At 30.9% G+C, this 25,551-nt stretch overlaps 3 protein-coding genes across 6 annotated transcripts in view; 2 read left to right on the top strand and 1 right to left on the bottom strand.

Annotated features, from left to right (window-relative positions):
* Positions 1-9,899, top strand: part of qin (tudor domain-containing protein qin) — a 224,230-nt gene extending 214,331 nt beyond the window's left edge. The window contains exons 22-34 of the mRNA XM_074135426.1: positions 658-867; positions 1,476-1,624; positions 2,544-2,673; positions 2,832-2,973; positions 3,052-3,203; positions 3,831-3,974; positions 4,127-4,240; positions 5,493-5,657; positions 6,578-6,778; positions 6,857-7,073; positions 7,999-8,131; positions 8,222-8,384; positions 9,083-9,899. Coding sequence (XP_073991527.1) covers positions 658-867; positions 1,476-1,624; positions 2,544-2,673; positions 2,832-2,973; positions 3,052-3,203; positions 3,831-3,974; positions 4,127-4,240; positions 5,493-5,657; positions 6,578-6,778; positions 6,857-7,073; positions 7,999-8,131; positions 8,222-8,384; positions 9,083-9,184 — 2,022 coding nt within the window. The 3' untranslated portion in view covers positions 9,185-9,899. The remainder of the gene's footprint in view (positions 1-657; positions 868-1,475; positions 1,625-2,543; positions 2,674-2,831; positions 2,974-3,051; positions 3,204-3,830; positions 3,975-4,126; positions 4,241-5,492; positions 5,658-6,577; positions 6,779-6,856; positions 7,074-7,998; positions 8,132-8,221; positions 8,385-9,082) is intronic.
* A 691-nt stretch (positions 9,900-10,590) lies between these two features.
* On the bottom strand, positions 10,591-20,751 carry stck (LIM zinc finger domain containing stck). Of its 3 annotated transcripts, none has more exons than XM_074135442.1 (9): positions 20,672-20,751; positions 19,836-19,872; positions 15,222-15,335; positions 14,962-15,138; positions 13,887-14,015; positions 13,614-13,755; positions 12,583-12,699; positions 12,266-12,407; positions 10,591-11,824 (listed from the first exon to the last, which is right to left on the bottom strand). In XM_074135442.1, the coding sequence occupies exons 2-9, from the start codon at positions 19,841-19,843 to the stop codon at positions 11,589-11,591; spliced, it is 1,065 nt and encodes a 354-aa protein (XP_073991543.1). In that variant the 5' UTR covers positions 19,844-19,872; positions 20,672-20,751; the 3' UTR covers positions 10,591-11,588. The 3 variants fall into 3 exon arrangements, with proteins under 3 accessions (XP_073991543.1, XP_073991542.1, XP_073991541.1); XM_074135441.1 differs by lacking the exon at positions 20,672-20,751 and adding an exon at positions 20,084-20,237; XM_074135440.1 differs by lacking the exons at positions 19,836-19,872; positions 20,672-20,751 and adding an exon at positions 16,822-17,236.
* On the top strand, positions 17,468-24,587 carry LOC141457995 (outer mitochondrial transmembrane helix translocase-like). 2 transcript variants are annotated; one of them, XM_074135447.1, is made up of 7 exons: positions 17,468-17,492; positions 21,702-21,746; positions 21,817-21,994; positions 22,109-22,309; positions 22,385-22,581; positions 23,849-24,033; positions 24,159-24,587. In XM_074135447.1, the coding sequence occupies exons 2-7, from the start codon at positions 21,711-21,713 to the stop codon at positions 24,301-24,303; spliced, it is 942 nt and encodes a 313-aa protein (XP_073991548.1). In that variant the 5' UTR covers positions 17,468-17,492; positions 21,702-21,710; the 3' UTR covers positions 24,304-24,587. The 2 variants fall into 2 exon arrangements, with proteins under 2 accessions (XP_073991548.1, XP_073991547.1); XM_074135446.1 differs by lacking the exon at positions 17,468-17,492 and adding an exon at positions 21,215-21,521.
* The last annotated feature ends 964 nt before the right edge of the window (positions 24,588-25,551 follow it).

The raw sequence follows: 25,551 nt of genomic DNA, 5'->3' as shown, positions 1-25,551 counted from the left end.
AATACGAAGTATAAATTAATTCCAAACTTTATAAAAATATAAAAACAACTAATTTCGACCCCAGCTTAAGAACCGATCTGAAGACGAAACTGTCGTTTATAGCCTGATAACTAGTGAAGATTTAATATAAACTTTTACTACAATTGATGAAAGGTTGCCCTACATACTAAATTAAATGTTTGTATATAATAAACAACGAATCCTTTTCATGGGCATTCTTGATCATGCAGATTGCGCTAGTGAGGATGCTTTGGCGGTGGAAGTGTTAGCTTTCTATCAATCCACTGAGCATTGCAAACAGATGTTGTGTACAACGGAAGTTCTCTTTATTAGATTCCTCTATTAAATTAGAATAAACAAGGCAACTATTTACTCTAGCTATTTCTGTTAGACTTCATGGTCTAGCTAAAATATTTTGCTTTTATTATGTAGTTTTTTTGGATTAAGTAAATGCAATAAGTACATGTTGTTCAATTGTACCATGTGCAATCCTTAAGCGATTCTAAGCAAACACTTCCACGAGCAGTTCTCACAAGTCTAGTTAAAAATTTCAGCTAGTTCGATTCTCGTGTCAGATGCCATACTTATCTTCTTCGATTATTATTTGGGATGTTGAAGGCTCCTGCAATGTTGAAATAGATCAAATGTTTTCTTTAGATATTTGTACCAGATGAAGGCTTAACAGAAGTTGTTGACAGTTCCAAATTGAGGATGCTTGATGAACAGTTTTTAGCTCAGCGAGATGGTGTTTCAAAATGTCATTTAGGTGGATTGGTGCCGTCACTTGATAAGTGGTCAAAGACATCTATCACTGAATTTGAAGAATTTGTAAAGAACAATGCAGGCAATTTATACATTACTAAAATGGTTAGTTTTATGTTGATTATCTTGACGTTAATTATCTTTACGTTAATTGCCCTTCACCGTAAGTGTCCTAGCCAATTAGGCTATGACATACTTTTATTATTTTGCAATGGGGAAACCATTTTGTTACAATTTGCATTTAAGTTTTAAAGACATCTTTTGATTGTAATATTTTAAAGGAAAATCAAAGAGCTCTGTAAATGTAGTAACTCCTCATTTTTAAAGTGAAATCTTCCGCAAACTTGTCACTTTTCTATAGCACTTGATAGGGTGTAGTTAGAGCAGTTTTTAAAGTTAGAATGGTCACTGTGGGTTATTGCAAATTAATATTTATTATGTAATATACTAGTTTCTCCAAATATTATAATTAAATTTATATCTGAAACCCAATGGTTACCACGGAATGAATGGAGTAGGGTTATTTTTCTTTATTTTGGTTTTACATTCATTCATTACCCTTTATTTGTATTTATTTTTAAATTTATAGTAGTTGTTTGCAAAATTGGATAAGAGCCTCTCGCATAAGTAATGTTTTGTTCTCTGAAACAAAACAAATACTTATGCTGTGAAGGTTTTTTTATATTATTTTTATTTATTTTATTTTATTGTAGACACAGAGTGAAATGAAAGATAATTCTTTACCAGTGGAGCTTTTCAAAAGATCTGAAATTCCAGCTGGGCCGTTAGAAGCTGCTAGAGATACGTGGACTAGTTTTAATCATTATCTTAGAATGATGGGCCTTGCCAAGTCGGATAATATGTAAGTTTTGTTATATTATTTATCAATAACTATTAACTAATTATTAGATGAGTTCAGTTTAGAAGGGCAAATTTGTGATAAAAGCCTCCGTGGTTTGTACATTGTTCTCAAATTTAGCCAATTACAGAACTTAGCAAGAAACTTCAACTTCGAAATTAGTGTATCATACATCCTATTTCTAGGCTGGGTTATATCGTTGATTTTATTCGTCATAATACTTTTTTTGTTTCTGATGTTATTGGTGCCCGGAGCTTTTTTCAGTGCACTGCCGGCCACCGTACAAAGTTCTTTCGTTACAGACAACACTGTCCATCATCGGACAATGAGCTGTAGAAGCTCCTAAGTTGAAAAAAATCTAAGGGCCAGCTGCTGTATTCTAACCCGTGATCTACGCGTTGGAATCTAGTATTCGCTAGAAGGGCAACCCTATAATTTTGATTAACTTCTATAATTTTTGAAGTTAACCAGTATCGTGAGTAACGGAAGCGTGGAAGTTCACTTTTTGTCTTAACTTTATCTTTTATTATACTTTATTTACGTTCTCAAAAAGGCTACAAAGAAAGGCTACACAAAGAAATAACTTGCCAATACTAATTTGGCAGAAAACCGCTTGATCGGAATGGGAAATCTCTGAAACTTTATTTTTTTCGTAGTTCAGTGTAATTACATATCTCGTTTTGAACGGCAATGATTCAATATCTTGCTGAAATTCCTTGCGGAAGAAAATCACCTGACCTAAGTCAGGGTCCATTTGGACTTAATTTTGGCTTCTTCAGATACATGGTTGCGATAACATTACCTTTAGAATATAAGCGGTGCTGCCTTTAAGCACTTAGTTTAACTGAAATTATACTTATGAAATTATACTGATTAATTATACTTATGATTTATTAGTATTATAATAATTATTAAAATATAGTACGAAGTGGGACGTTGACGGCAACATTATTGCAGAAGAAGCAGCAGAAAAGAATGATCTAGTTTTATCGGAAGCCAAAATATTGCAAGAAATACTTTCATCGTCTTTTAAATCAGCTGATAAATTGGAGGTAGGTAACCCTTATGACTTTCAGATTTTCCAAACGAAGGTCTTTGATCTTTGCTATCTACCGTGTAATTGTAAAATTATCTAAATCCATTTAATTTTTTTTATTTTATTTTATTACCTTACTTTTTTATTTTTATTGATTTCTTGTTATTTATTCAGATAAGCGAATCAACCCAAATAGATATTCACGACGTAGCAGTTAAATGGTTACCACCAGAGCCAGTCGTTGCATTAGAATTTATCGGCACACCTACATTTATAGACGATGATTGTAATATTTATATACAAGATTTTATGAAAAGTTGGTATTTTTAAAACTAAATATTATTCAACAAATTTCACCTAAATTTTTATAAACTTCTGCTACGTAATTCCATAGGTACATTAACTTTACCACAAATTAGTGAAGATTTAACTAGTAAATTTGATAACACTTTGCCAACACCATACGATCTACAATGGACACCTGGTGATATTTGTGCTGCACAATATTTTATTGATAAAAGATGGTATCGAGGACTAGTTAAAAAGGTGCGTCTAGAGCAGCTTAAATTATTTTGTTCAATAAAATTTCAAAGGATTTAGATAATTCTTTGATAAATAACTCTGGTCTAGGCCTTGAACTTTTTTTTATCTGTTAATATAAGAAATTTATAAGTAAAGTAATCGCCTATTTTTTCAGGCGGGGCTTAACGTCCAACTACCAATTAGGTGTCGTGGACGGAGGCGACTAGCAAACATACTTTACTGTAAATTTCTTTTATTAACCATTAAATAAAATCCAAGGCCTAAGACCCAGTACCACAATTCATATTAGCTTCGCAGGTATCGCCTCTAACCGCTCGGCTACCGTGCTCCTCAATGCAACTATTAACCATTTTAATAAGATCTATTTTCTTTAATTATTTTAAATTTTATCGAAAACTGTTCGTAAGATTTTCTTCATTTCTTTTACAGACTCATACATTTATATCTGCAATTTTTATTTGAAACATGTTGTTTTGGAACATTCATTCATTTTAGAACAGTTCTTTGGAGAAGGAATTGTTAGGCTTGGAAAAGATATAAACTTTCTTTTTTCAATTTTTTATGTCTTCTTTTTCCTTTCATTTGATTTTGAAATAAAATTCTTATTAATAATTTTAGAACTTGTTTTAGGTGTTGAACGATGATCAAGTTCTTGTTCAGTTTGTCGATTATGGTAATGTGGATCCCTGCGCAGCAGGTACCCTCAGAAAAAAACCTTCAATGACGTCTATACCTATGCAAGCAACTTGTTTTAAACTTCATACTATCGCACCGGTACGTATTAAATAAAATATTTTCACAGCCACTAATATATATGTACATATATACTCTCGTATGTAATTGTCAGAAGGATTACAAAATCTTTGATATTGTCTAGCATAGCGGATCCAACCACAAATTCAGTGAAATACTTATATCTATTACAGATTCACGCAGACGGTAAATGGAAACGAGAAGATTTAGATAACATTCATTCTTTTGTGTCTACAAAAAATTGCCGCGTTGAATTGGAAGTTATAGCTGATAGTAGCAGTTACGGCGTAAGTAATTCAGTTAATCAAAAATACTATTATTTTGTTTTTTATGGCAATCTGTAGCCTCATAATCATCCAGGATAAAAATAAAGTTTTCAAAATCTTTGAAATTACTAGTGGATTTTTAGTTTATTGCAGCTGCATGTTGGTAGAGCAGAATTCCAATACTGGTGAACCATTACTTACTGAAAAGTGGGCCACAATCTTTTAAAATAGGTAATTTATTATCCTGGAAAAAAAAAAAAAAAATAGAACACTTTGACTCTATCTTCATTCTTTATTTCTTTTCATGATGACTTTATAAACATTATGGGTAAGGATGAATTATTTTTGGTGTTATAGAGGGAAGGAGATGTGATGGTTATTTATTGGCTATCCCCCAACGCTTGGCTAATCAGATACCTATCGTTTTGAACCTAAATTTGTTTGAATTTCGTTTCATTAAAATTGATTTTAAGGTGCGTTAATTGTAAATGCGAAACGTTTCCTTCATTCCATTAATTTAGTGAATGAGTTGAAGCCAATTTAAATTTAGAAAAAATCTAATTTAAACAAAAAAAAAAATTGTAATTTTATAAAATTTGGACATGTTTTTAGAGAAAAATTGTGAATATTCACTCCAGGTTTTTTTTGTGACTCGCTTGTTTTTAAAGACATCTTTTATTCGGACGTACATCATTCATTTCTGCTTCTACTGCATTATCTGACCATTTCATTCCGTAACTCTCTAATTATCATTGGATTAATAAACAAGCCTAATCAAATCAATATTTTCCTTTCACCATAGTTTTTAATTTCCTTTATTTGCACTTTTTATTAAGACGTTTAATTTATTTGCTTTTTTACAAAAGAAAAATTGAGCTGAGAAGGTTTACTGCCTTGAGTTCAGGGTATTGCTTTACAACCAGTTACAATAAAGGAGTCAGAATGCAAAAATGTTATAGTAAAAATAATATTCTTTGAGAGACATTCATTCAGATGCTTCAATTATTGTACTCTTGACTAGCATTTGTATTTAATAGATTTTCGGTATTATTAAATGCCGATAGGGGAAGCTACTCTCTCAGTCGCAGATCTACAGAGGTTCCAAACGAATTTAGCGAAAAATTTAGCTTAGAAGTTTTCTAGTTGCATTTACTAATTTTAGTATTGATGTCTCAATATTTCAGTCTCTTCATTTTAGTTGCTCGATACACTGTCATATGTCCTAATTTTAATGATATTTTTTTTTTTACTTAAAGGTGAAAATATTTTACAGGTTAAAAGGCTAATAATGGCTACTGGAAAAGATGCAGTGGCAGTTTGGGTGGAAAACAGATGGGCAAGATATGCTAATGAACCTCTTGTGCAATATTTACAAAGATTAGATGCAAAAGAAAGGGCAGAAGTTGAAAATGAAGATGGATCTATGGAAGATGAAGAAGTAATTTTTTGCAAAATTAAACTTGTTCGTGTATTGAGGAACAGTTACTTTTACAGTTATGGAATCATCATTCTCTTCCATTCTTGTGATGAGAGTGACACAAATATTTTCTGTTGGCAATTACGAATGGCCAGAATTACTTAATTCCAATTTCCCAAATACTGGGACAATCAATAAAAAAAAGTGAATAAATTCTTACCTGAATGTCCCTTCCCACAGGATTATTAGTAGAAAGAAGTTTCAAATAGTGGGATCTCCCAAAACAAAGATTAAATCCCGATAAATGGGGCATCTAGAGTTTTATGGGCTTAATCTTTTGCAAACTCACATCTAACCTCACACTTCTCCCTGCCATGCATTTTGACTCAAAAATACCCTTTAAAGCAACGTATCAAACAAAATTATCTTTTTTGGATTAATGTACTGGGAATCTGTAAATTTCACTACACAGTGTATTTATGGTCATCTTATCGCTCGTTTTCAAAGAGTGAAGGTGTAATCAAATAAATCCTTCAAGAGGCGTTTGACGAATCAAATTGTTATTATGCACTTACATTAATCAATTGGAGTTATCTCCTTTCCTATTTTTGGATTAATGAATCAGTCACCAAATATGATGAACAATGTTCTACTAATTCCTTTTATTACATTTTCAGAATGTTTTTTATTGCCTTTTGTAATCAGTTATCAACTTAAAAAAAAATCTCAGAAATTCCAAAATCAATTTTATATTATAGATATAAGAAAAAGTGGGATCTCACTTATATTTGGTCCTGTTTTATATTCTCTTTGTTTTTGCATTGGTGTATAAAATGCTCGAACGAAATTTAAGAATTTCAAATGAGGAGTTAAAATTATTTATATGAATTTGTGATTACACCCATAATATTAAATCATAATAAATATGTTGTAAATTATAGAATGAAGAAGATGAGGACAGTGAAAAAAAGGATGATGATGATGAGGAGCACGGTTCAGATGCAAAAACTGACGGTGATTCATCCAGCGTAGATTCTAAAATTGACGATGCTGAATATGATGATGAAGACGACGAGTACGACGATAAATTTAGTAAAAGAATTTTGCATTGGTCTTGGCTAGTTTCTAGCCATGAGGACTTGGTAAGCAGGCATCGGTTGAGATTTTCTCTTATGATTCAATAAACTTGCAGTGGATAATTACTTAACTTTATTTTATAGAAACTTCTATGTAAATATGAACAATTAGAGATAAGTGAAAATATTGAAGTTCTGCCTATAGAAATAAGCGCTGTATTATCAGAAACAGAAGTTGTCATCAATATTACAGATACCGATAATGATGAGTTTCTAAAAAGTAGAAACAAATTTAATGAGATGTCTGAAATAATGCAAAGAGAAGCTGCAACGCAACCTCTTTTAAAAAAACCATTTAAATGTAAGTACACAGTATTAGTTTAAGAAATCTCGTAATTAACTTCTGGACGCACAGATTGTTTTTACTGTTCATTTTATCTGAAATAATTATTAAAATAAAAGAAGTTCCATGTGGCAGATATAATGCCACGTTTAAAAAAAAATGTTCGGAGGGTTTTCTCTTTTTACAAAATTCCAAATAGACAAGAACCTAGGCCATAAAATCGCATTTCAAATTAACCGAATTAAATTATTTTTTTTCTTGAGTGCACCAAAACATTTAATAGAATTATTTAAAACTCTCTTGGTACGTACAGTCTCTCGCTTGTTTTATTTTTTATTTTGTTTAAATGAAGTAAAAATTATCGCTTGCTTTTTAGAAGTAACTTAGATAATTTTTTATTTCATAAAAATGGGTTAATTAAGTTCATATTGACTTCGAACTTATAATGAAACAAGAGTTATTTTTACTACACTAAAAGTGATTGTCAATTTTCATATCTCTCAGATTTAATAACGCCATCATTGTTCCCGAAATGTTTTTTTTGGAAGAATGCTTTTCCTTTTGGATTTCAGCTTCCATTCAAGCAAACCCCAATTTCTCTATAGCTTGCTGGCGCCTTCAATGAGTCCACAGCCTACTTCTGCTTCACACATGTTTTCAATGAACATGTCCACTATATTCCAGAAAACCTTGCTTCTAAGAATTTCAGTGGTAAACAGTATCCCTCCCTTCTATCTTGCAAACATGTTGATCAGCTGATCAAACCTATTATGTAGGTTTTTTAAATTGTAAAAAGAAGGAACTCCTTAGAAAGAGCTAAATTAAATTAAAAAGGAGTTCCTACGAAGTCCTGATGCCGGTCCAGTGAATGGATTCAAACTAACAGAAATAAAAAAAAAATTATATATGTAAAGGATATATATATTTATATTTCTTTTTTCAGATAAAATGTGTTGCGCTCAGTTTTCAGCTGACAACAAATGGTATAGAGCTTTCGTACTCGATGAATTACAAAATGAGAATTTATTAATTCAATATATTGATTATGGAAATGTAGAAGCACTTCCTTCTAAACAGTTAGTTATCTACTAAATTTTATTGTTGCCTATTTAGTTTTCATAATACTTTACAAAATTTTGATATGTATACGTTTTTGTTTTATGAAGGGTCCATGTCCTAGCAAATGAATGGATTAAGCCGCAAGCACAATCAATTCTGTGCAGTTTGTTTGGTATAGAAGTGAACAACAGTTTAGATATTTCTAAAAAAGATATTATGAATAAATTATCTACTTGTTTATCACAAGGGAATTTAAGAGCCAAAATTAAGGTGGGTAATAATTTTTTAAATATTTTGGGGAAAGATCACTCCAACAACATTGAATTTTGTATTTAAAATTCCAAAATAGTTTTTTTAATTCTTCTAAAATAGCCATAAATATTTAAGGCGCCACGGTAGCCGAGAGATTAGAGGCGAGACCTACAAAGCTAATGTGTATTGTTGGCTAAGTGGGTTCGATTCCCGGTCTTAGGCCTTGGATTTTATTTAATGTTTAATATAAGAACTTTGTAGTAAAGTATGTTTGCTAATCGCCTCCGACCACGACACCTAATTTGGTAGTTGTACTTGAAGCCCGCCTGAAATATATATATTTAGTTTTCCACAATGTAGTTTAGGAGAATTACCCGCTTTATTTTATTCATTTCACATCGATTAAACTCTTTCAATCTTTAACGACAGTCATTTGGAAAGTAAAGTACCTTCAACAGGCAGAAGTCTTATGACGCCCTTTAAAATAAATAAGATGCTTTACCTTTATATTTCTTTTTATGAAGCCCTAAGCATTTCGTCTTAATTTTTATTACTATGAAATCTATGTCTTGATATTGTAATGTTTCGCCGATAATACAAAATCATTAGTTTGTGACATGGGATGATTAAATACTACCACGTAGAGTAATTTTTTTTTCCTTAATTATGTTTTATTTTGTTAGTTATATTTCATTTTATTGTGCTCATTTTTTCAGGCACGATCTTTAATTAATGTGGTAGAGCTATTTTATGACGATGTATTGGCGTATCAGTCATTGATCGATGAAGGAATATTTATATTACGTGATTCATCTTAGTTATGTATTTTTTACGGAGAAAAACTATTGATTTTTAAATTTTAGTTCGTCCCAATTTTTTTTGTGAATAACTTCTTTTTAAATTTCGGAATCCATTTTGCTTCTGTGATATCCTTGTATTAACTGACTAATGTTTTTTATTTAGTGTTTAAAAATTACACACACTAATATGTATGTATATGTACATATACTTTATATGTCTTTATGTCTTTGACTAGCATTGTGAAAAGATCTGTTACTTTATAAGTTTACAGTGTGTGTATATAAGAAAAAGTCCTCACTGTTGTTTTGTAAAACATTTTCCGTTTAAATATATTGCAATGAATTTTAAACATTTCGTTTTTTCCAAAGGTTTATTATTATTATGATTTTTCAGTAATAAAGCCGGAGTTCTGATTCGTTTGAATTTTTTGTCTGGTTTTTAATTTTTATGATTAGATTCCTAGCAATAAGATTGTGTAAATCGTTAAACCTTACTATTGTTTTTGATTCATATTAATTATTATATTTTTTTTATACAGTAAAATGCTTCGCACACATATGTTTCTTCATTGTAACTGTGCATTTTTATTTATTTTTCAACCGAGTATGTGTTGAAGGAATATTGTAATTTTTGTTAACCTTCAGTATAATCAGATATTCAGCTACGAGTATTATTTCTTCAGTTGTCAAGGGTTAAATTATTTCTCAATAATAAATACTACTTTTAAATAAATAGTTCATTTATCTGTGACAAGACATTCCACAATCAGATTAAAACCAAGTTTTATAATTGTTTTATTTCATTGCGGTTTTTTTTTATCTATTTTGAATCTTTATTTTTATTTTTCCTTATTAAAAATAATCAAATCCTACGTATTGAACAAAACTGATTTAAGTTCTGTTCACAGAACTTCTTTTTTTTTACCGAGTCGGGTGGAGTTCCTTAATTTTAAAGATAAAACATTGTACCCAACTTCAAGAACAACTGTAAAATAATCAAGGCTGAGAGTAATTATAAAGAAAATAAATTGAGTTGTTAAAAAAAATAAAAATATTTTAATTTTGACGAAAAGAAAAAATTATTTGCCACAATATCAAACAATCCAATGTCAAAAAACCAATCCAACACTTCTTTTTATAGGTAGTCTCAACTTCCCACTCCCCAACCACCTTCCCCTGGTCATGTAACGTTTTTTTGGTATCGAAAACGTTGTTTACATTTCTGTGAGAATTCATATAAAGCTGACAGTGAGATTTGTAAAACATTTATATCCAGTAAAATTAACCTTTATTTTCTATAAAAGCAATTTATATGGAAAATTAGATTTATTTATTTTTATTATGTAAATAACAAAGCTAATAAGCACCATATGCATTAAACGCGAAATTGCGTAAATTTATAATCTGACTGTTGGAAACATCACTTAATAAGACTCTTTTTATTGACTGAACTACAGTTTCGAATACAATTAATTGTAATTAACTACATACTATGTTTATACTAACATTTTTGAAACGCCTGAGAGTGAATGAGTCGTATTGTACAGAAATTATTTTGCCTTTTCCCTCAAAAAATTTTTAAAAAAATCCTGATTGCAACTTAATGAGTTCTTTCAAACTAATACACTTATAACGAATGCCTCTTGATTTTACAGTTAAAGCAGAAACAGTAATAAAAACTTTCAATATTGGATTCATCTAGATTAATTACAATTACACGTTTTTTACCAAGAGAAGTTAGAAGTTCAAGTACAATCAAGAAAGAAAAACTCACTTTTCACTATTTACTGTACATTGCTAATTAATTATAAAGAGGCTTTCCACTCATAAAGAGGGTTTTCTAAGTTAGCAAAACATCGTAGAAATTCTACAATTTCATCCTTAAGGGAACTACTGAGAGTGAATCTCACTTCTATGAAACTTATTGTTTTCTAATGAAATACACAGTATAATGAATGATAATCCTCAGAATTTTGTTAATACCCAATAAAAGCTTTTGACGAGTAAAAATGTTAAAAATTAGGGGATTTAATCTGCATTGATATTCATTCATAGCTGCCCCTAAACGTCTTCCGACACAATGGGTTACTATTTTGTCATCACTTTTGAAGAACTTGCGATCCCTAGCACATTTAAAAATACAACAATACTAAATACCAACTTATATTTTACGCTCTAAGTCGTACAGATTATTATGTAAGATTTTCAAGTTCAGAGATTATTGTATTAAAATAAGATAACTTTTTTACAATTACAATTGAATGAACCATACTAAATACCAATATTGACTAAAGTTTAGTAAAATTAATTTCTTCTTTAAAAACTTATTTAAACATAATTAATCTTCAGCAGTATTACGTCTCATCATTTGCTGACATTTGCCAGCAATAACATCGCAGACCGTTTGGTCAGAACGACGGTGCTAGGGTGGCGTTGTGGCCGTCAGGGATAATGCACCTCCACCAGTTGGACTTTTTGGCGCAAATTCTAATGCTTTTCTAAGACGTCTTTTCAATTCATGTGGCAATTTATCGTAACACTTTTTACAAACAGGTTTTAGATCTAATTCGTAGAATTTCGTCTTGTGTGTCATTTTCTGATCGCATAGTGAACAAGCGAAGTGATGTACACACCATGCTTTATTCATAGCCGTGAATACTGGAACAAGAAAAACAAGTTTTTTGAAAACAAGACTTAAAGCAAATAACAGAAGCTTTTAATACAAAAAATGGCACATTCAAGGTCAGATTGGAAGGTCTGCCAACATCAGTGCTACCAGAAAGCGACCTTCAACGCCACATCTTACGAAAAACGAAACTTTCTTCCATATTTAAAGTTTCACATTTTAATTCTGCCCCTCTTCATAATCAATTTCAGAACTTTATTATTTGTTTTAGCAATGTGAGCACCGAATATGTAATTTTATTTTTTAGAAAGGGATTCGGTTTGTAAAGAAGTAAATAAATCTATTAGAGCCATAATATTTTGTGGCGCGCCGATTCCTTATAGTTTAGTTGATATCACTGATCAACATCTAAACTTCAAGAAAAAAAAACTGATTATTAAATATATATCTACATAAACAAAAAACGAACTTACCATCACCAGCGATAACTTGATTACAAACAAAACACAGATTGCCAAACAATTGGTGATAATGGGTTTCACAGTAGGCTAAACCTTTTTTCTCATAATGACGGTGTCCAAGAAATGGTTTCTCACATTTGGTACAAACAAAGTGCTGAAAATAGAATTTAAAATGCAACAAATATCAATTAATAATAATTAAAATCATCAGCTAATGTTGAAACAACAAATGAGACATCTAATAGAAAAGAATTCTTTAGAGAAAAATATTATTAATTTGCTATTTCTATAAAAGTAAAACACATAATTTCAATACTTAATTGACTCACTTCTACGTGCCAATGTTTCCCGAGAGCTGTGACAACTCTTTCTTCAATAGGACGACGGCATGCTCCGCATATCGGTACGCCCATTTTATCATGACATCGTAAACAGTACAATTCATTCTGTGAACAATGAAAGCAAATATTGAAAATAAATAGTATAAATATTGTGTTGGATTCCATTACTCTATTCAGAGTTTATAATAAACCCTTCTTTCCTTCAGGAATCTAGGTATTTCAGAGGTAGCTTTATAATTGTAGAATTTCTAGTTTAATTAAGCATGGTGCGGGACTCTTAATTAGTAACACGAGGAATCTTTACATTCCTCGCAAACTATTCTGTATCGTACAATTGGTATTAGAGCTTCATCGATTTTTTTTCTTCCAACACTCGAGGTATTTATTTAAGAAATTTAAACAAATAACAAGAATAATTAGTATAAAGATAAATATTTTAAGTAGCTTTCAGCATAATGGCGTAACAAAATTATAGGATTCAAAACGAGAAAAAATTGTATATGAACCATTTCTCGACTTTTTTTAACTACTATTATCAAAGTTCTTAACTAACAAATTTTCTATTAACTCCAAATATTTGATTCATACTTATTCGTACCAAAATTATTTCGTACGTTACACTGAAATGTAACTAATACAAAAGCCAATCCCAATTCCTGCCTGAGAACTATTCTAATACGTAATCGTTCGAACTTTGAACCATTACATCCAAACCACCTTGAAGATGTATGTATATGGAAATGTATATTCGAATATTTTAGGAAAATCTTAGGAACCATTTTTAGGAACTTATTTAACCCCTTAACAATGTCTTTTTGTTCATTTCATGAAAATTTAGAATATTAGTAAATTTTATTTCTAATTTCAAATTCGCAACGATTTGCGGCATCTCAATATTCTTTAATTTACTATGGTATTATTTATTAAGAGACACATGCGGCGCGCGGGCTGGTTATCTCTGTGCTGTAACTACTGTTATGCGATTGGTGACTTGATGGAGCATATTTTCTTGAACTAACCATATCATTCGCTGTAAATCCAGGTCTACTTTTAACTTCTCTTGCATCAGAATTTAGTTCCACGCCACAAGCTGTACAATTGAAATGATAAGGATGGTATACTTCGCCTCGGAATCTCAAAGGTTTCTCATCAATTATTCCACTGAAAAATAATTTGTCCAATATTATTTTACCTGGCTCTAACGGAATCAAAACAAAAAAAGAGAGCATACGCATTACTACCAAGTAAAACAAGAAAATCGGTAAGTAGTAAATGATTGTTAGGTCACTTACTGGCACTTGTAACAGGTATGTTTATTCGAACCGGCAGCTTTAAGTATGGCTCTGCATTCGTGGCACAAGGCCATACCGCCATGTCTTACAAAACCCAATTCAGCCAACTCTTTGTCACAATGTTCACACCTTTAAACATAATGAAGTAGAAATATTCTTTCATTATTTTATTCAATATTACCAACTTTACATGAAATTTAAAAATTCTGTTTACTCATAAACTTTCACTTAATACTTCTCGACCTTCTAAATTATTCTTTTTTCTTAAACATACAATACAATTTTTACTAATTATTTTTTAATTCTCAATTAAACAACCTGCGTAGAGGTTGTAAGAAAACTGAAAGATACACAATTGGAATTCTCCTAAGGGTATAAAGTAGACCACCACGAGATGCACCATTGGATGAAAGGTCTACTACTCAGGGTCCTCCTTCCTGAGTCTCCAGCGAAAAAAGGAAGGAAAATTTGGTTCCAATTCCACAGGAAGTGAAATATCCTAGAGAAAATCTTTGGTTGACAATAAGAAATAAAGAGGAAAATTATTTAAGCTAAGTGAGCATCAACGAGGTTTAAGTCTTTGCAGATAACATTGCAGATGTTGTTGGAAAATTGTAAAGCCAAATTAAAAGCTAAACCACTGTTTGAAAATCTTGGTGAATAACAGATGTCAGGCGCCTATTACTACTATTAAATCAAATATTACCATTTTATATGGAGTAGTAGAAATAAATTTCAAAAAGTGGATGGGTAATTTATTTATTTAAACGATTAGGCCTTTATTATAGCATTAAGCAATAATGATAGAAAAACGCTCATGTAAATGCGGTTAAAAGTTAGAAATTGGAAATATACAGACGAGGATGGTGATAACGATATTATCAAGAGTCTACTCGAAACATATAAGAAAAGAACCATGTCAACAACTCACTTCTCGCTCTTTTTTTGACAAGGATTTTTAATATATTATTAAATATACTTTTTTTTTAAAAAAAAAAAAAATGCGTTATTTAAGCAATAGCGGTTTATTCTAAAGAAAATTCTGTAGGTTGTAAAAATGTTCACTCAAAAATACCTGAAACACTGGGGATGCCAATTAGCGTTCATTGCCTTAATTACTCTCCCAATAACAAAACTATTACATTTTCCACAGCATGGTGCAAACAGTACATGGAAATCATGTTCGCAATATTTTCGACCTTCAAATTCATAGAATGTACCATCAGGAAATGGTCGAAAACATTGAGCACACCTAAAAAAAAAACATTTAATAACAAATTTAATTTAAATTAAGTAGATAAAAGTTTTTTAAGAATATTGAATATAAAATCTTACACAAAACATTGTGTGTGCCACAAATCACCAGTAGAGTTCACAATTTTTTCATGAGGTTCGAAGCCTTCTCCACAGCGGGAGCAGGACATGTTACTTAGCGACATATTATTCACACTGTAAATTACAATAATATTAGAAAGCAAGGAAAAAGATAGGTTTAAATTAATAATATTCAATAATTTATTTTTTGGTTTAATCTCGCACAAAACCAGTTTTACATTAGAAAAAGACTTTTTTTAGCAGTAAAAAAGTGAGGAACTCCTTGAAAGTTATAGATAAAATGTAGCGATTACAGCTAAACTTCAAGAATCAAGTCGATGAATGAAAACAAAACAGAAAATCCAGAACATTTTTTCAAATTTATTTTTAGATTAAACCCGAAAATGCCTCAAAAATCATGTATTTTATAATTTTAACTTTTGTTTTGCTCCTTTTCAAAAGCAAATTTATTTTTTAAAAATTGAACTGAGGTAAATGTTATAAAGAAGTAAATTCAAAATCTACGTTATCTAAGAAAGTGATGTATCTATTATTTGTAAAAACACGAAAAGACCTGAATGAGATGGAGGAACTTTTTAGTCCTCCCACAGGGTGACTTCCATGAGTTTCCGACAGCGGTTTTGGCTGTTTCGACCATCAAGACCAACCCAAGCTCCCATGTTAATGGGACTGGTAACCCCTGTGGTACGCTTATGTTTCGAAAGTAGCTTTCAGATTATATGTGTACCTAGCACCCTCAGTACCTTAGTTGCAATTATCAGACTTACCAAAAATCAGAGAGGGTGAACATTTCTTCCTTCTTTCCATAACCTTGGTGGGTTTCAGCGGCGATACATTTACCTGAGCACCACAACATACCTTTTATATTTATTACCCTCCCATGGTATGTCCCGGTGCCACCTACATATTTGCGTGTGCTGGAACCGAGTCTTAAGAGAAGGAAGTCCTGATGATTCAATCTTAATGGTGCCTTTGTGGTTAACGTATCATTTTGGTTGCAGACTATGCTAATTAGACAGCTAGATACCAACTCGGTTATGGTCAACGCAAGATGTGTTTTTCAGCTACTGAGGGCCCCCAGGTTTACAAACCTTGGGGCTATATCTCTACAGTAGTTCTGGTACTTTTTTCAAAGTGTTCCGTCCTAGAAGGTGGAGAGCTCTGGTGCTGAATTTATATTTTTATCGTATAGACAGAAATCATGTTAACTTCGTCTGTCGGGAGATCCTTAGAGAAGAGGACATTTGTAACAGCCTGTGTCGCAATAACAACTGATTTGGAATGGAGAGCATTATAGTCTGTATGGTCAGTTAGACGTTTTTAATTCATTCTATCAAAATTACTACTGTGATGAAAACGAAAACTCCTAACCTAGAGTTAAGAATTATCTTACATTATTCTATAAAAATGATTTAAAGTAAAAGAGGGCGGAACGCTTATTTAATTAAAAATGAAACCAAATGAGTCTGACAAATCTGCTGCGGCGATAACACCAGACATTGTTTCACTTTGGCATTACTACTAACACACTCACACACACCCAAAATAAATTCACAAAATTGCTTAAAAATAGCCTCTAGACATTTACCAAACATATTACCCAGTTTTACTTGAGGGACCATCAGGCTGAGTTAGTGTACTTTTTGAAGTATCTGTTTCTTCTAGTGCTTCAGGATTGATTGTAAAATTTCCGTTTCCATCAAGTTCTTCGTAATCACTGGTCAAGGAGGAAACGTTTTGTGGGCCACTTTTAGAATCACTAACTGAGAAAGAATTTTTACTAGCTCCACCTTCATGATGTCTTCTTGTGTACAATTTAGAATTATCTAACGGACCTACTTGTACAGGCGGTGGGCTAAGATCTGCTCTTTCCTGCTTAAACATTTTATTTATTCTTTCTTTACGATTAGAATTCCAAATTTATTCTATTGAATAATAAATTTCAAGTATAACGTAATCACTAAAAAAACTTTTCTAACATTTTAATAAACATCATGAACTCACAAGTCAAGGGCAAGTTAATCACTGATTCACTGAATTTACTTGTTGGAATGTAGCACGTTTTACCGATCCCCACTTTAATATATATAAAAAAATAATAATAATAATAATACATTCATCCAAACAATGTTGACATTTATTATCATATCTGATGTGTAACTTAGATAAACATAAAAAAATTTATAGAGCTTTATAGTGTAATAATGCGATAATGACTTTATTTCGGCCTAATTTGAAACTAAAATTCATAAATTATTAAGACACTTTTCAGTAAGTATAATTTTTTCATATTACTTTAATAAACTCTTCATGATATAATTTTTTTACAATAAATAAACAATAGTGTAAAAGGAATTATAAGAATGTTTTGGATTCTACAAAAAAAAAGTCCTTGTAAAAAACGCACCTAAATAGCCAGAACTAATTTGGTTTTATTTACTTTCTTAACTTTAAAATTTTGCCTTTTACTGCTTAAACTATCCAAGATAAGCCAAATTTAATGGTATCTCGTTTGTTAATGTCATTGAAAAATTGGGAATCTAATAAAGAACGGAAGGAACGAAAATACTATTTGTTCAGAGCAAGTGTACACCACAATAGAGATTGCGGGGAACTTACAAAGTATTTCGAAACAATGATTAATATTTACACACATATACTTATCAGAATCAGTGTTTCATGGACTTTTGGTGAGAAGCCTAAGGTCGTCCTGAATTATTAAGATATATTGCAAGCGAGCTCCTATTTTGTTTTCACATACTTTAACGGCCATTCGATCTAATGGTTCATTATCAGCCGTGCACAACAATTTATTGAAATTTTTATTCTGAGTGACAATGCTTTACTGTATAATCTAGGTATATCTAAGTGGTTTGGACCTTTACTTGTTCGAATCGAATTTCTGCTGCACTGCCCGCACTGTGATTTATAAGTGTTGTGTTTTTTTAACAAAATCCTACATTTAATTTTTTACTTTCAGTCATTTTGTATTTATTATTATAATATTTTTTCATTAAACGCCTCACTTATGTATAGCCAAAGTGTAAGTTGTGGCTTTTAACATTAGATTTTTTTAAATTTAATTTTGATCTGTGACTCATTTTCTTTTCAGCCCTTATATATAAGAACTATTTATTTATATATAAGAACTATTACTTTACATATACATAAAGATGCGACTCTCTCTGACGGACATGGACTATTAAGATTTGTCTTTATTAATACTACATTTCAAAATGAATTTTTTGTTTTGTATTTAAGGCGCGTTCACATCTAAGGTTATTGGGGAGCTTTTTTCAGTGCACTGCCGATTTTTGGACAGTGATGATCTCTTGTTACAAGACAGCATCCATCATCCAGTAATCCATCATCTGAGAGTGAGCTGTAAAAAGCTCCTGGGATGAGAAAATCTAAGGGTCAGCAGCTCGATTCGAATCCGTTTTCTCCGCGTTGGAATCCAGTATTCGTTAACCACTTAGTTAATCCCTTGCATTTTTATTTTTATTAGTATTTATTATATATTTAGAAGACGAGATTATTCTGTTTCCCAGAACAATGCAGAAATTTAGGTAAAACGATATCAACGGTTCCCCAAACTACAATACAAACTGCATTAGAGCAGCAGGTTCAGCATCGACTAGACCGCACTCTCTACGCTTAGAAAATAAAATCCCACTTCTAAATCCGTGTGATTTTCAGTTTATCAAACAAACAATTATTTTCAGAAAAATTAACTGATTTTTGACAACAAAAAGATATGAATATGGATTGTGTTCTGTGAATATGACTGAACCAAGCAGCGTCATTCGTCTCATACAGTTTCTTGAAGGTAATGGTATTACGGCCGAACTCTAGGTACTTAGCTAATCTCCGTTTTGGCTGAAGAAATAGAAAATAGAACATAAGGCATCACTTGTCACATTAAATACCTCTATAGCAGATTTAAATTTAAGCTTCCGCCACATTATGAATTTCAGCTCCAACTTACGGTTTTTCCCCACTTACAATCTACTTAATAAAAATTTATAACTGGTTTTATTTTCCAAATATAGTTAGGAATTCTTCATTTTTGGGTGAGATCAATATGGGAAATGAGAGCCTACACTTCAATTATTTAGCTTAAAATATGAGTTTATTAGCTCAACATATGTGCACACTATTTTTTAAAAAGTAAACTGAAAACCACAAACTTTCACACCAACGGATTACTGTACATTTTTTGACTTATTCTACTTTAACTGAATGATTATTCATATTTTAAACAAATGTGAATCACTAATTGATTATTTTTAACAACTAGAATTCCAGAGAATTTTACAGCATTGTAAACAAAGACTAAAAATTCAATTTAATACAACTGGGTGTTTTTAGGAATACTATTTGTCTTTCTAATGGGTGCGTTTAATAAAGAAGAGAATCTGGTTGTGCAACGAGAAAACTATTGCTCTTAACAATCTTAAAAAAAATTAATCTAATAGCGATATTTCAGTGCTAAGAGAGGTATTAAGTTATTAAAGTAGATTGTAGAATTGTGATAAAAACGACGAAAAAATTATTCCAATGTACGAAACTGAGTCGGTACGAAACAAAATAGATAACATAAAAAACACTTACCCAGGCATTTGGAATGGCTTTTATTTTGAATAATTATCTGGAAAAAACGGTGAATTACAATGAAAACTTTTTAAATACAGAAAAATGTACATACATATGACATTGATCAATTAGTCGAAACTAATTGAGGAAAAAAAAATCATTGTATTTTTATTTGCTTTGAGTTATCATTAACGCTAAAAGGTACTCTTTAAAAAAAATGCAAAACTAATTAAATAAAAAAACAACTTAACAGAAAGTAAACATACCTAGCAATGCATTATATTTAGGTAAATTTGTTTCATGGAACAGAAAATATAGAGGAAGCCCCGCCCAATTCTATGCCCCCGAATCACACAACCTACTTCCAACAGTAAACATGACCATATTTGGGGAAATTCTGAGTTTCAAGAACTACAAGTCCAAGATGTGCCAACTTAATTTGTTTTCCAGATAATTTACAAATATATTTTCATTTTACCTTATTGCTAGTTTATTTGGAAAAGCTACATGCAGGTTCCATAGAGCAAAGCTATTGGTCTGCAATTGTTTTGTGCAATCAATAAAGAGAAAACTGCTCAAAATTTACTAATCTTGAGGAAATGATTAGTGGATGTTTTAGGAGGCGAATAATGCATGCACTTCAAGTCAAAGGTGATAAATAATAAAATTGCTAACGGGAAGAGGGCGCTACATTAGAATTATTTCAGAGCAAAACAAACCATAGGAAAATATAACTCTCCAACTAGCTAAATATGGATATTTTTTTTTAAAGCATAGCTCTTGAATGACCAAGAATTGTTCCCTTAAGAATTTTAATCCGCAGATTTTTTGATATAGGCTGAATGAATACTTACATAAGTTCCCATAAATGCATGAATTTCCGTATTAATTTATTTCAAATGTAATATTACGTCTCTTCTTCATTTTCATTATTACTAAAATAATAATGAGAATTGTATTAGTAAATCAAGATTAATATCATTCTGATTAGAAAATTTTTAACATTTGTCACCAGGAAGAAGATACTGTTAGTTAAGAAAAAGTTCTTATATAATATACATATAATTATTATTATTAAGTTGTAATGGTAAAGGAAATGATAGTAAGTATTAGTTCTGGGAGTATTGCTGTAAACTAAAAGTGCTGATATTTGAACAAAAAAGTTGTTCTTGGAAGTAATAGAAAGCAGGGGTCATAGCTATTAAAACTGTCCGGTAGGACAGTTGCATAAGGGTTTTTTAAATGAATTATGTGATAGTAGTACACTAAAATACTGAATATGAGTTCAAATAAATTTTAATATTACCTGTAACAATAATTAAGAACTTAGAATTTGTTTTACTGGCTCTATAAAAAATCGTTATTAAAAAATATATCGATATTTTCAATGAAATGAAAACGGGAAGGTTACTTGAAGAGGTTGCGATACTATCCGCAAATCAGTACTTAACAAAATCATGTCAAGTAAATGTTAGTGTAATCCTGTAATCTGTTTCGTCGTTTGGTACATTTATGGAATGTAAATTATTTTAAAAATTTTTGTAAAAGGATCCGTTTACAATGAGTAATTTAATTTCCAACAGTGATGCCTTGCAAATTGCTCTTCGGGTCTCCATATTTTCGTTAGCTACTTATTTTACCGTGAAATGGTTAATTAAACAAATAGATCCTACTAACAAGCAGAAGAAATATGCCGCTAAGAAGGTAAAAACTACTTATTTTCGGATTAATTAGTTTATGTTGTAAATGCCAACAATATTAATTTGAAGTTATTGTATTACTTTCTTCATGCGTTCTGACGTTTTTGGTCATTTCCTAAACTGTATTATGTATATTATTGCAGATTTTGTTCAAAATTAATGGATGAAACATTTTACTTTACAGGCGGTAGATATGTTGAAACGTTTGGGAATATCTGGTAATAAAGATGTGAGTATCTTCAATTTGTTGCTTTCTTGTCATTTTTTGTTGTTTCTTTACTCATAAATATATAATGCAGTTAACAGAATACGAATTGATGATTGCCAGTCATTTGGTTGATCCCAACGATATTACTGTGACTTGGAGCAGCATTGGTGGTCTTGGACATGTTATCCAGGAAATAAAAGAAACAATAATTTTGCCTGTGAAAAGGAAAGATTTGTTTGCCGATTCTCAACTTACCCAACCTCCCAAAGGTAAAGATACCCTGAAAATAGTATATATAATTTTTTTAATTTATTTATTTTCTTTTTTATTATTGTGGCGCAAACTATTGCTTTTTTTTAACCACTATTTTAATTTTTAAATAGGAGTTTTACTTCACGGTCCACCGGGATGCGGTAAAACTATGATTGCAAAAGCTACAGCTCGGGAAGCAGGTACTCGTTTCATCAATCTTGATTTATCAATACTTACCGACAAGTGGTACGGAGAAAGTCAGAAGCTAGCCGCTGCAGTTTTCACCCTTGCCGTCAAGATTCAACCCTGCATAATTTTTATTGATGAAATTGGTGAGTTATTTTTTTATTTGAAAGTGCTGCTGTGAATTAGAAGTAGAGTGGATATAAAGATAGTTACTGTTTTAGATTCATTTTTACGTTCACGGAATGTACAAGATCATGAAGCTACCGCCATGATGAAAGCACAATTCATGACGCTTTGGGATGGATTGAACACAGATCCAAGCTGCACTGTGATAGTAATGGGTGCAACTAATCGACCACATGATCTCGATAAAGCAATACTGAGACGAATGCCTGCAACATTCCTTGTTCCATTACCAGTAAACACTTAACTTTTTTTTTTTATTGAAGTACTTAATTTCGTTTAAGATTCACAGCACCATTAAGTGCAGTAGCATTAGAACAAGCCTTAAATATTTTTTGCCTTCTTGGTTCGCCAGATCTTCAGCTATCCAAGCTTTTGTGATCTTATAGCTAAATGTAGAGTATTATTATTTTAACTTTCTCTTAATCAACTGTTATAAGATACTTCCGTATATTTTACTGCCTGTCAACTGTGTAGTAATATTAAGAATCTAATGTTGAACTAAATTTCCAAATTTGTAGGAAATTGCTGATCGGAAATAATACTTAATGAATAGATTTTTCAGTTTTTGGAGATATTCTCAGAAGTTACTGCTACGATATTCTTTTAATTTATTCTACTAATAACATTTATGTAGCTATACAAATTTTATTTGATATATATTTTTTCCGTTAAATTCGATTAAGGATACTTCTGAAAATGGAGTTGATAGGTTTCCTCTTAGGCGTCTTTTTTTCCGGAAGTTCCCCTTTCTAAAGAAATTGTTCATTTTGTCGTAAATGGCTACTAGGCTTTTCCGTAAACATCATATATACATTAGATATTAAAACAAATTTATAACTTTTAGTATTATCACATTTCTAGAAAAATTCGATGAAAGACAGTTTCGCTGTCTACTCTGGTAGAATTCCCAGAAAATTTTATGTAAGGTAGATTTTTAAAACTTCATTATGTTGGTTAGAATTATGACTCAAATTTTCCAGATTGAAGAAAATTTGTGAGTTAGACAAAGAAGGATGTGTGGAAAAACGCACCATAGTTTTTTTAATTATGTTTCATTGGAGTATCAAACGCCGGGCAGTCCAAAATAATGTTGAGCAATCGGCATTGTCAGCGTCTCATACCCATTCAGTGCAAGATAACCTGTCACACATCGCCATTCCGCGTTGTGGTGAAATGATAGTTGAGTATAGGCACGAGCTATCAACTACCCCCATTCCGTTAAAAATAGGCTGTAAATCATAAGTAGTGTGGAGGCTATAGGAGCGCCAATAACCCTCTCTTAAATTTATAACTCGTAAATTTTTATATTCTACGGTTTTTCCTTCTTACCTGCATAAAAAAGACGTTAAAAAATACTGCTTATAGTACATTCAAATAATCGACACTGACAGCATCTAATTAAGTTTGATGTAACGATAGGCGAATGTACTAAAACAAAACAAGAATTTGACTAGAATGAGTAGAATTTATCTGTAAACCTCGTCCAATTTTAATTACAGGGATTACCGCAAAGGAAGGATATATTGAAACTTATTATGAAAAATGAACCGCTTGCTAGTAATGTTGACCTGGATAAATTGGCAAATGCAGCTGATGGATTTTCCGGCTCTGATTTAAAAGAGCTTTGTCGCAATGCTTCCATGTACAGAATTAGAGATTATCTTAAAAACAATACTGATACAAAGTGAGTATGTGGATATTCTGTTATCGAGTATACAGAACGTTAAGTTGTAACTCAGATTAAAAATAAAATGAAAAAGATGTAATTATTACCATTTCTTTAATAAAACTAAGATTTATCAATTTTAGATTGACTTCCAGTCCGATTAAACTAAATGAGGATCAAGAAGATTTTAAAGATACTTTGCGCCCAATAACAATGGAAGATTTGACAAAATCATTGCACAAGATGCGTGACACTAAAGTTAATTGTTCTGGTTTAGCAACTGATTGACAGTTCTACAAAAGTTAAAATTGAAATATTCCATTATCATGCACTTAGAAAAAAGAAAAACAATAAATACTAATAACAATAAAGAATTTCATAATTTATAAAGAAAAATTTATGGTATTGTTAAACATGTTTAAAAGGTGTTTTATTTAAATAACTTTTTTCTTTTTATTCTATGTTAAAAACTGTGCATCAAATAATTTATATGAAGAGAAATATTTATTATGTCTGTGTGCCTTGATTTATAAAATCAAAAGTATAATTATAGTTTTTTTGTTTTTCTTTTATTAATGTTTTTATTTATTTTTTCATCTGCAACAAATTATTTGTAAATATTTTGTGTACTACTCATCAAAGGGCAATTTTTTTTTAAATTGCAATCATTCAGCTTATAACATATTTTGTTAGATTTAGACGTTAATTATTTAGAAACAACTTTTACATGTAATTCATATTACAAAAGTTCTTTTTAAATTGCATGGTAAATGATTTAAGATGTGTGAAAATGGTAAATTTGTGAAATATAATGAAAAAACACAAGTGCATTCCGTTTGAAAAAATTTGGAACCATTCAAACAACGAAGTAATTAATTCTTTTAATTATGTAAGAAAACCATTCACATTAGTTGCACTAGTTGACAAATTTTACGAAGTGTTACCCTGCTTTCTTCAGGATTTAACTCTCTTAAAAGCAGTAGATATGTAATAAATAAATAAAAGATAGCAGATTAAGAGCGAGTAATCTTTTAATGCAATAAGATACCACGGACTTCACTAAGGTATCAATTTTAGCATTGCGGAATTTTATTATACCTAATTTACAGACCAGGAGCTTCTTGCTTACTTGTTAATAAAAATTGGAACCAACAATGAAAATGTGATCGGTCCCGCAACGCTAGATAATCTTGAATTTATCTGTCAGCTTGAACATTCTATTTTTTAACAATTTTATATTTTTATCAATTGGAATATCAGATAGATGTAAAGAATGTAAAATTTGCATATATAAAACTTCTAGAACCACTAATTCACTTGTTTCCCGTTGAAAACGAACTTTAGAGAAGAAAAATTTGGAATTTACTTATTTCTCTATTCAACAGAAAAACCTAACAAGGTTTATTTGAATTCTTAGAGGCATCCAAAGGGTTAAAACAAGGACATTTCATATCTCTGATTTAATCTTTAAAGATTGGTAAATTTATTTAGATATCATCACAATGGTGTTCTAATAAGAAATAAGCCACAGATAAG

Source organism: Rhodnius prolixus, unplaced genomic scaffold (assembly GCF_049639745.1).
Source record: "Rhodnius prolixus isolate KJV_2025 unplaced genomic scaffold, Rpr scaffold_5, whole genome shotgun sequence".
Classification (NCBI taxonomy): domain Eukaryota; kingdom Metazoa; phylum Arthropoda; class Insecta; order Hemiptera; family Reduviidae; genus Rhodnius; species Rhodnius prolixus.
Note: the sequence above shows the minus strand (reverse complement) of the source record. Positions and strands in the feature narration are given on the sequence as shown.